The 13040-nt window shown below is 37.2% G+C and overlaps 1 protein-coding gene across 1 annotated transcript in view; it reads right to left on the bottom strand.

The window, feature by feature from the left end:
• The window catches only part of wge (BAH domain and coiled-coil containing protein winged eye), a 50766-nt gene that overhangs the window by 17534 nt on the left and 20192 nt on the right, over positions 1 to 13040 (bottom strand). Inside the window, exons 2-6 of the mRNA XM_018502483.1 lie at positions 9464 to 9688; positions 7710 to 7832; positions 3555 to 3839; positions 1192 to 1596; positions 406 to 636 (exon numbers count right to left, since the gene is read on the bottom strand). Of these exons, the coding sequence (XP_018357985.1) occupies positions 406 to 636; positions 1192 to 1596; positions 3555 to 3839; positions 7710 to 7832; positions 9464 to 9668 (1249 nt within the window). The 5' untranslated portion in view covers positions 9669 to 9688. The remainder of the gene's footprint in view (positions 1 to 405; positions 637 to 1191; positions 1597 to 3554; positions 3840 to 7709; positions 7833 to 9463; positions 9689 to 13040) is intronic.

Below are 13040 nucleotides of genomic sequence, written 5' to 3'. Positions count from 1 at the left end.
TTCCCCCCCCCCCCCCCCCCCCATACTTGTGCGCCTATCAAAAAAGGCGTTGCACCGCCTTCGTATTAGGCGAACAGCGTGACGATTCTTCATGTGGTTAAAAAGAGTGATCATGTTGATTTCGGATGGTATTATCTGTTATCTTATACAAGAGTTTTTTGTATCGCGGTTTCCTCAAACGATGATTTCTCATTAAGAAGTATGAATATCTTGATTTGAAAAAAACGTCATTTGTATCTTGAACAAGAGATTCTCATATTGCGTCGCCTACATACTACATACCCAACGAATGGCGAGTCTTTGTGTGGTTAGTGATGTAACGTAACCATGTACGTAACTTAAATGTAATTATGACTGTACAGATCGTATTTTCTTAGACGAGACTTTTGTCGGAGATCGACTTACCATTCTCGGACTTCGGTGGAACGGGTTCAATCTTGACAGAGGTGGTGGTGGCATGAAGGGATGTGGAAACTTCTGCGACTTGACAGGGCACCGAAGCCAAAGGTTCCCTTTTTACGGTCAGGCTAGCACTGCTATTGTTAATACTAGCGCTGCTATCCTGTCCGTTCCAGGACGAGACGACAGGTAGTGTCCTGCTGCATCCCACATCTGAATGCACCACCTTTGTCTTTCCTGTAATTAATCAATTCCCGATCTCAACGCATACAAGTTCAAAATGATCTGGAGTCATTCGATCTGTGATGTGTTACGATGTGTGTGGCTGTAATTTGGAAAATTTAACATCTTAGTTTTCTCGGTTCATTGAATTTTTGAACTTGGAATTTCAGAGTTTTACAATTCTTGGAGATTTCAAATTTTAAGGATATGGATAAAAAATGTAGTCTTAGAAAAATACCGATTTCGAAGCTTCGATAATCCGAAAAATCAAAGACAAAGTCTGAGATTCGAAGCCCAATATTCGTCTCGAAGATTCTAGAATACAAAAGTTTGAAAATCTGAAGGACTAATAAAAAAAAAAACATTTATCGTTTCATATTTCGAATAGAGCCAACGATGAGATGTCCGAATGTTATCCGCACATTTCGAGTGACAAGCAGGTATCCGAGTATTCGGCTTATTTTACCGGGTCCTAAGCTCAGCCCTAATCTCGAAGCGTGACGCGTTCGTTCGCATATGCGATTCATTGGATTTTACATGGAAAAGTCCGAGGGAGAACGGACGTCGTACCGTTGCTGTTCCTGCAGAGGCACGACGTCCTGGTCGATTTGTTCTCCAGCTTCACCGGTTGGCCTTGACTGGAAAGGAAAGCCTCACGTTTCTTCGTGGCGGTGGCTTGAACGGCGATTTGGTTGCTGGTCGCCTGGTTACCACCGCTGCCGACGCCACCGTGCACCATCATACTGCTGGTCGTGCTGCTGGTGTTGGTTAGACAGGACGAACCGTTCATGGTGACGGTACATCCTGTCGCCGCCGCTGTTGCGCCTGGCGGTTGATATTCCTGCAGGAGGACACCCGTCGTCGGCGCGATACCGTTGGTCGAGTTGGGTGACGAGAAGTTGTTGATGGTCAATGTTGGTGCACTGCCGGTTACTAGCGACAGCTGAGGCGAGAATGTGTTCTGATGGAGGCCACCTTTCGCGAAAAAGCACAGAAAATTACGTTAACGTATTTTCACCGTATGATTAATCCGCGTAATAGCAATATATCGGAATTTAGGCATTAACAGCGCAGTATTTTTCATAAACCAATATATACATCGATAGTATAGAGCAACATTTTTCAACCTTTCAATTTGTGGCACGTTAAATGAGGAGCACTTTCAAAATGCGTTTTTTTTTTCCAAAATTTGTAATTTTCAGAAAATGAGAAAGAAAGAAATTACGCACAAAAGAAAGCTACGCACTTTACAGAAAATAACAATATGTCGATCAGTAGGATGTTAAAATTGCTAAACAATTTAAAATTTCTACGTTTTTTCAGTATATAAATTAACGATGAAAAAATGCTTTCTGAACATCTCAGAGTAGATTATAATACGAGTCTTTCAACACTGAACTCTCCGACATCTCTAACTAAAAAAATAAAATTTTGGACAAAACGTATTTTGAAAGTCTGCTCCTTAAATAATGAGCCAAATCTTTCTCCACATCATTAGATGCGTATGTTTCAGAGCTCAGTATAGATCTTTTATTGCAATAATGATATCGCTTTGGTTAAAATAAGGGTAAACACAACATAATTTACATAATTTTCACAATTCTTAAAACCTTTTTACTTATTTCTAGTTTCTTTCGCTTCCTTTTTATCTATTCTAAGAAATGTTTGTTGCACAACAATGTGCCGCGTCATACCGGTCGAAAAACTCTGGTGTAAATAAACACGACAACCTTAGATACGAGCTGAACGTAACGAGCTGTGCTATTTTCGTGATGATTGATATTGTGTGCCAATAATACAAAATAACTTGAAATGGAAATGATTTCCGCTAAAATTATTGTCAAAGCACAAATGGTGAACGTATAATCGGAGAATATAGGAAAAATTCGCTACATGTTTTTCCGAGCTTTTTCCGATGCTTTCTCCGCGTTACAAGTGTTCATTCGTTGTATAGATAAAATTGTTGTTTGTGTAACGAGTTACACGAAGTCATTTACTAAGTGAAAGAAATTAAAGATATTCTGGTCCAATTTTCCTCTCTATGTCACATTTCTTTTTATCAATCGATTAAATTCGTCAAATTTTAATTAATACAACAGACGTAATTGATGTTACATGATTTATATAAAGTAGCCACGGAAATGTCGCTGCGCTTGGCTTAGCGCCGAGTCTCTACCGTGTCTCCAGATAATGCCAATTGTTCTACGCTTTCAACAGTCTCTTCAAAATGAGTGATTCCTATTTTATATACTTAACTCCTTAACATAACTCTGCATTTTTTGTTTATCGTATATGGTAAAAGGGCGATGATTTGGATCGGGTAAAGTGAGTTATCCGGGTATCATTACTTAGTAACGTTAAATAGATTTTATCAGAACCAGGATGAGGGCGACTTGATATTACTTAGCACATTGCATTAATTTTGCCTATAATTCTGCTTCTTTTCTCTTGCTTGTTAACGATAATGTTGCCACGAAGGAAATTACATAGATTTTTAATCATTGATTCAAAAATAATTCACTCGTTTATTTCGAAAGTCTCGTTTTAAATTAAAAAAGTTAAATTTTCGATATTCTCACGCCAATTTATATTATTCAATATTTCGCAATATATACATTTTTTTTCAAAAATCGAGATTTTGCGACTCTTTTTCGATTTCTTTTTCACAAAATTACAATAATTAATCAAGTACAATACTAATGGCTATACAGAGTCAGACGTTGTTTTCGGTGCGTAAATTATGTACAAATATATCTTTGATACAAAAAATTCGAACGTTTCGGTCCCATTGTTTGGACCATCATCAGCGATAATATAATATACAAAATGCTACCTAATGTTGGAGAGAATGGTGTTGAAACGTAATAATATTAATATATATAGTCCTCTTGTGTTCCAACAGAGGATTTCTTTTTTGACGGATAGACTCTTACCGTGATGCAGATGATGAATTCCGGTAACGTTGAGGGTATGCTGCGTGTGCTGCGTATGCTGCGCGTGATGCAGACTACCGGCCACGTTAACGCCAACACCCTGCAGACTTAGAGCCTGCTGGCCTGTGGCGGCTGCGGGCGCCAGGTTCGCCAAATTTTTCGCCAGCAGCTCCAGCTGTGTCACGGGCACGGGGCTGTAGGGCGATCCCGGCGGGGGCGTGGGAGCACCCCAGGTGTAGCCACCCACCCCAACCCCGACCGCCGCGGAAAACACGCTCTCTGAAACTGGAGAATCCGCCGCCGATTAATCGACCCGGCCTTCCGCCGACGAACGTAAGTTTCGTCTGCCGCGAGTAGGAAATACCGGTATCGCGATACACGAATAGACTGACTCTACTTGGCGTAACGCGCGCAGTTTGTTAACCCTAGAACGTTTAACTCTTTCACGCATCATGTCCGTATGATACAACATAATACGTTTCTTTCTCTCCTTCCCGCGGGGAAGGACTGATCCACACAATCATTTGGGCTTAACGAACCCACGGACCAGAATTCAATACACTGCGGAAATGTACATATGTACATGCATACACAGTAAAAAACATTTTGTATTTGTGTTAGAAACGGTCCATTCAAATTAAACTTGTTAAAATTTTGTGTTGAATTTTTAATATATCCGAGTTTTAATTTAACATAACATGATTGTGTTATTTGAATATTTTGTGTTAAATTAAAATTTAATATTTCTCAGTGTTAAAATAATACAATGTAGTTTTAAAACATAAATTCTAAAAATAAATGAATAAAATGTGTTTGTTGATTTAATGTATTATAAATGTTAATTTTATTGAAGAAATTTGTTCTGTACAACTAGTTACATATTTTATATGTAAAAAGGTACAGATATTTTGTGTTATTTTCTCTTTGTAATAGTAAATATCTGTTAAATCTATATATTGCATATGTTAAATATCTAAACTAAACATGTAAAAATAGCATCTAATTTCATTTAAATTTAACGTTATAAATATGTCAATTTAACATAAAATTTGTTTTTAAATTGTGTCAAATTACGCTTCTTGTGTTAATTTTTTACATAATTTTTGTGTTACTTTCTAACATATTCATCTTATGTTAAATTAACACAAAAATTTGAGTGGACCGTTTGGGACATGTGAAATGTGTTAAATTTAACACAAATTTTTTTACTGAGTACATATATATATTTGCCGATCATACACATTTATGTACACATGTTTTGAAGCGGTAGTGCAAAATACAATTTATAGAAAGACCGAAGCAAGATAAATTCCAATTTAAGGATAGTAAATATAAAAACAAATCGTACATATTTGATGTACGTGAAACAGAATAACTAAAGTGAAAGCTTTAAATTTTTAAATTTATAACCCTTAATTAAGAACAATGTCTCTTATAACATAACATTTTATTTATGATGTAATATTTTTATTATTAACATTTTAATATTTATAATATAATAATTATTTCTCTTTATTTATAATCAAAAAGCACTTGTACATTTATACCTATATAAATTTTCGCAAATTGCGTAGTGAAATGTTAACATTTTCTACCTTTTATTATAAAATGTGGGAATAGCTCATGGGGGCTATTTTATCCCATATTTCGCTAATAATTAAAATTCCATATTTTATCGATAATTAACTGATTGGATATTTTATCGGTAATTAGTTAACTGTGTGGAGTGTAGAGTTCTTCTGTCTCTTTTTGTCCCTCTAAAGAGAGAAGGATCAATAGAAAGAGTGATTAATATTTTCGGGATCCGTTTCGCAAGGAAAACGCGTAATTCTCGGGAGGAAATGCGTCTATCAGCGCGTGCGGCAGCACGATATATCTTTGGCGGAGTGCTGCGCCATTGCTAGGACTATTGATTTTATCTAAATGTGGATACGTATCTGCCTATGCAAATTAATGTGTGTGAAAAATATCCTGTTGATATCTACAACGTGCACAGAATTGGCTATCATTAATGGATATAGAGAAAGCGTGTTCTTCTCTGAAAACGCACTAAAAAAATTTGCATTCGTGTCAGCGGTTCTTTCCTTATCACGTTTCATCAGGATTGCTACAAAATTGGAAATCAGAGAAAACAGGGAACTGTCAAGGAAATTGAAAACGGCCAGGAAAATCAAGTAATTTTGCAAAATTTTTTGAAAAATAAAAATTCTCAGTTTTAAAAAAGTTTAATATATGTATATCACACCTACGCAGTTTTGGAATATTATCAATTTAACAATTAAAAATACAAGTAGTGTCAACAACATTAATATAGTAATTTAATTACTATGTTAAATTGATCTAAAATATTAAGCTTCCAAATCAGAATGAAAACATAAAAAATCTCAAAATATTATTGAAAGTCACATCATGAAATTTTGTCTGAAAATCAGGGAAAAGTGGAATCTTAGAATGATGAATTTATGACAATCCTATGTGTCAAATTATTCGTATCATTTATACTTACTTGTCCGTTCTGCAGCAATATGAAAGCATGAAAGATAAAGTGAAGATTAGAAAATTGGAGAAATAAAATTTCCCCCAATATGAAAAGTCGGCTTGAGATTTAATTCAAAGAGCCCATACTCCTACGGCTTACTGTCAATTAATGAGCACCTTTTATACCACTTTTTTGAAGGTTCGCGAAAGACGCCTCGAAGGGGAACCTTTCACGGGTTTCGCGGGTCTCTCATCCAGTTCACAATGGAGCAATTATGCAATTAAAGCGGCAAACTCGGATAAGGACCCGGAGGAGTTGAAGAAAAACGCGCGCGTCACAAATAGAATTCCCGCGTGTCCAGTCGTCGTATAGACCTTACCTCGTCTTCTTAGTTCCTAACAACCTCATTGTTCGAGGTGTAACCCAAAACGCGGCTCCCTGATAGACGGCGGATTTAAAAAAGAAAAAAAAAAGAAAGAATGCAGGGACGCGTCGGAGGGTCAAATCCTCCTCCTTCTCGGAATCTTGTCGAAAATCGAATCTCACCGGCGAGATTTCAATTATCCGAGGGAGGAGGAAGGGTTGTTCTGTTCGCAAAGGTCTGGAGAAGTTGCGAGGATGATAAAGTTTAACGTTAAAAGCGACTTCTGATCTGTTTCTTCGGTCGCTAAGCGTTCCTTAACCATTTGTGATCTTACATCAATGTTGAGCTATTTATTGAGATTTACGAAAATCTTATAGATAATATTATAACTAATGAATTTTATGTACATATGTTATTGTACATATATTCGAAATTCTCTCTCTCTCTCTCTCTCTCTCTCTCAATCTCGATTTATGAAATCTTCAATTGCGCGTAACACGGAATAGATCGATCTTTGCACAAACAAAACGATTTTGCTGAAGTATCTGAAAATTTAGATAGATACAGAAATAATTTTGATGGACCATCAATTATGTAGAAATCCTAAGCATAATGAGTAATCAAAAGTTTTGACATTCTATCAACCAATCTTACACAATTATTTAGATTCAATTTAGAGAAAAAGCATGAAAGCCAACGCTGATTCTTATGTTACGAATATCTTAGTGTTATTTATTCATAATAAAATATAATAATAAACTATGTAAAGTCTAGAGATAGATATTTTTACATAGTTTATTATTATATCTTGTTATAAATAAATAACACTAAGATATTCGCAACAAGAACCAGCGTTGGCTTTCGAGCTTTTTCTCTAAATTGAACAACAAAATAATCCAATAAATCAGGACGAATTTTCTCTAAATTGAATTGATTTATTCTTGAAGCCATTACATTGTTGTATTAATATTATAATTATTTTAATTGTTTCGATTGTCCAGCAAAATTATTTTCAGATCTATACGTAGCTAAAATTTTAAAGATACTGCAAACAAAATTATCTTTTTCGTCGACATTGTATTTGAGAAGAAATTCTGCGACACAAGACTTACCGCAGAATTGATCATTAAATGTGAGCTTCGAAATGTAATTCCTAACAACACTTTGTATCGAAGAGAATGAAAGTGAATGGATTACGAAAATGCTTGCTCTTTTTGTAAAATGTAAAGCGTGTTACGCATTCGCAGACCAGAGATATTCTCGAGAGACTTCGTAGAAAGCGAAGTCGTAAGAAAGGAAATTGTAAACTTACCCTTGTGCGTCGCGTGATAAGCCCGTGCTGGCATCGGTTGCTCGGGGGTGGCGGGGGTGGCGGCGACGTAACTGCCCCCGCCACCCCCTGGAAATAACGAGTACAGTCCGTAGCGGTTTGCACCTGTAACATCATCATCGAGATATCAAACGATTAATAATAATTAATTGGAGCTTAAAAATTAATGATAACGCAACGTTGCGAGGTTGCAAGTGACATTTAATTTTTACTGATGGACTCGTAGATGATATATTTCTGAAAAGGAATACATTAAAACGACTAATAAAGATAGACACGCATGGCATGAAGTGCTATACTTATCTCAAACATTCTGAATGAGAGAAAAAAAAATAGATTATTCTTTCCTTGGACTCCGCGGACGCATAACTAGTTATTATAAAATACAAAATGGGGAAAGATTTATTTATTTATTCGAATCTCTTCTTCTCTCTTACCTTAATATCTAACGTATTAGTGATAAGCGGTGCGAAAATATATGATATGTATACTGTAGTCTATTTTTATATCTTTATTTTTATCTCTAGAGTCTCGCTTTGTTTTGTATGGATTGAATCATAGATTAAATCACAAATGCAACTTTTGCAGATGTAACAATATTTTTTCCACATATTTACAAAAAATCAGAATTTCTATATTGTTTCCGCAGACGTTCAAACATACACATGCATATGCATACACACGCACACACACACACACTATATGATTTATCATGGAATTAAACGCAATGCGTCACGGCAACTCATATCCACATTTCATCGCAATTCGTAATATCTCGAAACTGGACTTATATTTGCGAAATAAACGGCTCGTGTGTTTACAGCCAGTTCTGTAAAAGCGTAAATAATTATAATATATTGTCCAGGCTTGTCCAGTTTTTCAACTAATATTAATCAATCGTCAATACAAATATAACGACAGATACACAGCGAGACATATCCATTATGTAAAACCGTAAGGTGCTAACTCGATAAAGAAAAAAGTAAACGCGTGTTTCATCTCGAAATTGAGGAAGTTCCGTGAAATTTACAGTCTCACGACTCGGTGCCATTAAAAGTATTGTTTTGTAAGATAGAAGGAGATTTGCGTCAAAATCCGGGATTGAACCGAGGACATTCAAATCTTCAGTAATGCATTCCCAACTTCAACGCACAACGAGTTTTCCATACAGCCCAAATTCGAGATATCGGATTGATAAAGCATGATAAGCGTATTACGCATCGAGCGTGAACGACCTCTGATCAATAGTGAATATTTTACATAACGTGTACTGGATGTATCGAGAGAACAGCGATATTTTTCGTCAAAAGAGACAATGTTTTTTTTTTTTTTTTAACGAAAACTCAATTCTTTGCGGACCAATATCTTTTATGAATGTTTGATACGACATACATAAAATCTCGATTACCGAAGAGAAAGCATCAAGATTCGGAATAAGATTAAGATAAAGTTTATCTATCAACGCAATACGTCTCCGAGTAAAATAATTTAGTTATCATAGCTCTCTCGAGTCGTATTATAACGAAGGACAGCTCGTTTGAGAAACGACAATACTGGATAGTGGATACGTTAGTACAAGAAACATACCCAAACTTCCTTTCCGCCACTTTAAGGGGAATACTCGCGCGATATCGTACTCCCGAATCCATTCGGAATAATTCAATCTCTGGATTGTTACGCCGCCGAGAGATGATAATGATGATTGATACGTATAGTCAGTATAATGTAATGCGAACCTTGATTGTGAGCGGGCGCAGGCGTAGCGGCCAGAGGTGGTATGCCCTGGGACTGTTGATTGGGAACCTGATTGGGCTGCGCAGGTGCTAAAGGCCATAGGGTCGTCGTAGCGGCAGCGGGGCCGGTCGTCTGTTGAGCCCGTGCCACCGTGTCCCCCACGGGACGGTCCCCTGTCCCACTTTGGGCCACGGGAGGGACCAACATCGAACCACCCCCTCCCGAGGCTGCAATCAGAGTGTCGAAAAAAAACACACGACATTAATCTCAATCTTAGACAAGCTTAAACTCGCGCACGCGAGATGCGTTCGATTTCAATTGCGAGGACGCGATCTTAATTTCAATTGGTAGATTCTCGTTTGAAGTAGAATAGAAGTTGCAAAGTTAGAGCTTTTCCAAGCTCCTCGCCGTTATCGTTTATCGCAACATTTTCACCGTATCGATTTTAAATAACGAGTCTGTTAAAGAGAGTTCGGAATAGCGAGAACTAGTCGAAAAGTAAGATTAATTTACGAGAATTGGACGTGAACAAGATCGTTGTTGCTTCTACGGTTTAAAAAAAAAAAAGAGAGAAAAAAAGATTGGTTCTCCAAATTGGTCAAAGCATCCATTCTTAATGCTATGGTCTGCCATTTCGAGGCATCCCGTAGATAGATCCGACGCGGTAGACGTCTACGTCTATAAATCTTCGTTTAGAGTTCGCGTTTAGTATCGGTGCAATGTATGGACGAGAAATTACTTATACTTTTGAATCAGTCGAAAGTGCCGATGCCACAGTACGTCGAGGTATATATCGATACCGCGTTGTTAGTATTGTAGCATCGTTAGCGTTGTAGAGAGCGGTTTTGAGAAAAAGAAAAGTCGACGAGTTGAAAAAGGGAAAGAGGAAGAGCGCGGAAGAGAGAGAGCGAGAGAGAGAGAGAGGAGAGGGAATGGAGGAGGGGCGAAAGATCGCGAGATTGACGAGGCAGTTGAAAGGGAGAAACGACGAGAGGAGAAGGTAGTAAAACGGAGAGGAGACCGAAACGAAGAATATAGAGCGGCTTTGATGAGCTGAACGAGAAGGAACACGAGGAGGAGCACACGAGGATAAGGGAGGAAGGTTCCGTTTCGTAGCAGCGGGTGGATTAGGTCGGAAGGAACAGTAGAAGGGTGCGAGGTAGGAAAGGGTAGCAACAGGTCGGCAAGCATAATGTAGTCTCTTAGATATACAGGGTGACGCGTCTAAGGGTGTGCGCACCGCAATCGCCATCAGTCGATATATCGACTTTTGATACTGTCGGCTTAATCCTTTTTAACGCGGTGATTTTTCAGTATTACAATTTATTGATAAAAGGATTTCGTTTGTTAACGTCCTCGAATTATTGCCGCGCAATTTTTTGATCATTCTATTTTCTCCTGATAGTTTCTGAAGTTGTACATATCAGAGAAGCAGGATCAAATGAACTCTAGTAAACCATTCAGAGTTGCTACAGACTTGGAAAACCGGGAAAAGTCAGGGGAAAATGCAAAAAAGTCTGGAATTTCACAAAATTTGCTCACAATTTCCTTAAACTGCTATAACTATTCCAAATAATTGTTATAATTTTTAAAATATTATATCTGACGTTTATAGTTCAAAACTTGCGCACTTTAAACGATTTTAACAAAATAATTCAAATTTATATTTTATTCAGTATTTTTATTTGATCTCTCTTTTTTGTCGTAATTGCATTCTTTTTTTTAAAACTAATTTATTTTTTGTTGGCTTGAATTTGCACCCAAAATTTTACTATGCTACTAAGCTTTTTTTGCGTTTTTAATAATATAGCTTTCTTACAATCCGTGAGTCTAAATGTTAAAATTTACGTATTTTATATTAATTATGGAAAATTTTCCATTTTCATCTGGAAAACCTGGGAAAGTCAAGGAATTTTAAAATCCATTTTTTGTGGCAACCCTGGCTATTGTTATTTTTGGTTATCTTCTCGGTCACATCAGGGTTTGTGAAACCCTGCAACTTTATCACGTTATATTTTTGGACTGAATACGTATTTTTTAGTTCAAAACGTGTTTATACCTCGAAATTTCTATCTCGAAGTCAGACAAAGACAGTTAAATATGAACCAAATAAATAATGTTGTATTTTCAATTAATTACAATGCTCCAAGAAATTTTATTGGAAAAATTCGCAAAAAATGACTACTTTGGAAAAAAATTCTAAAATGTTTAAATTTAATCCGAGTCTTCAAATTATATTATAAAAAAGTTACAGCAATGTAAAAAATCGCATAGGATCCGTTGAACCCATGAGTGGTTGGCTTGGATTAATTAAGACATAAATAATAAAAAGAGATGTTAACTTTACGATCAGAGTGTCAAGAATGTAAATGATTGATTTTTAAGAATTCTACGAAAGGAAAATCTCGTAGAACAAGATTTAAATCGATCACGGTCATATCGTTTACGACGAAAAAAGCGTCTCAATAAAAGAACAAGATACTTAAATTCTTATCACTATAACTTGTATCCCCGGAGGTACGGGTTTTTTTGGGACAAAAGTACCAATAAAAAGTGAACACGTATTAATATAAAACTGGATTTATTTGCATTGACAAAGTAAAAGTTGGTCGTCTCCTAGTTTAGCTAGGATTAATTTCCGGTCACGCCTATCGCTCCATACACATGTACGACGCAACGGCGCGTCAGTGATAGTGCGCGTTGTTTCCAGAAGAAAAATAGCTACGGCGTTACAGCTGAGTTACAAGTAACAAAGTTAACCGCGATCCTTGACGCGCCCTCGCGTGCGCTCGGTCATGCGTGCACGCGCGCTTACGCATAAGCGCTTACGCATACTCGGAATCGGAGCGCATTCGCCCTCGTTACCGCGTGCACGCGTGCACGCGTGCACGCGTGCAGTAACGACCAACCGCCAATAACCTGTCAATCCGCAGGTATACACCGTATCGGAGGAGTACGTGAGTACACGTGACGCGCGCGGCGCCCGTCGATAGTCGCCTGTCACACGAACGCGAATTATTATGATCGGCCACCTTTCTTTCACGGGTCTCTCATGTACAAGATAGAATATTTCAGCGCATTTCGAATTAAAGCCTTCGGACATATGTCGCTTGTATATACGCGGTGTCCAAGACGAATACGCGGATGATTCAGTGTTTGTCTATCTTCTGACTTCCGGATGCGTGTACAAATAAATCATTAAATGAAAGTGTCGGCGATGCGATGACATGGGATATTATCGGCGACGATCTTGTCTTTGAGCGGAAACTACCTCTAGATGGAAATCGCTTTTTTGCGCGCAATTTATTTCGGACTTTACACCTTATATCTATCCAACATGGAGTCAACTTTTCCTTACCGTACAAAAGAATGGAGAAGTCCATACTACATTATAAACGATCGAAATTAAAGGATTATATTCGAGGATTAACACGGAAAGAATTAATTTTACTAAAGTATTTAAAAATTTTTAACTATATAGAAATTTAACTGCCTATTACGGTCGGAGCTGGATCTTCGTTGCTTTTTAATAATTCAATCTTGAATTACTAATATATACTATATATGTACTTGCATATA

Source organism: Trachymyrmex cornetzi, unplaced genomic scaffold, assembly GCF_001594075.2.
Source record: "Trachymyrmex cornetzi isolate Tcor2-1 unplaced genomic scaffold, Tcor1.1 scaffold147, whole genome shotgun sequence".
NCBI classification, from domain to species: domain Eukaryota; kingdom Metazoa; phylum Arthropoda; class Insecta; order Hymenoptera; family Formicidae; genus Trachymyrmex; species Trachymyrmex cornetzi.
This window is presented reverse-complemented; position numbering and strand designations above follow the sequence as displayed.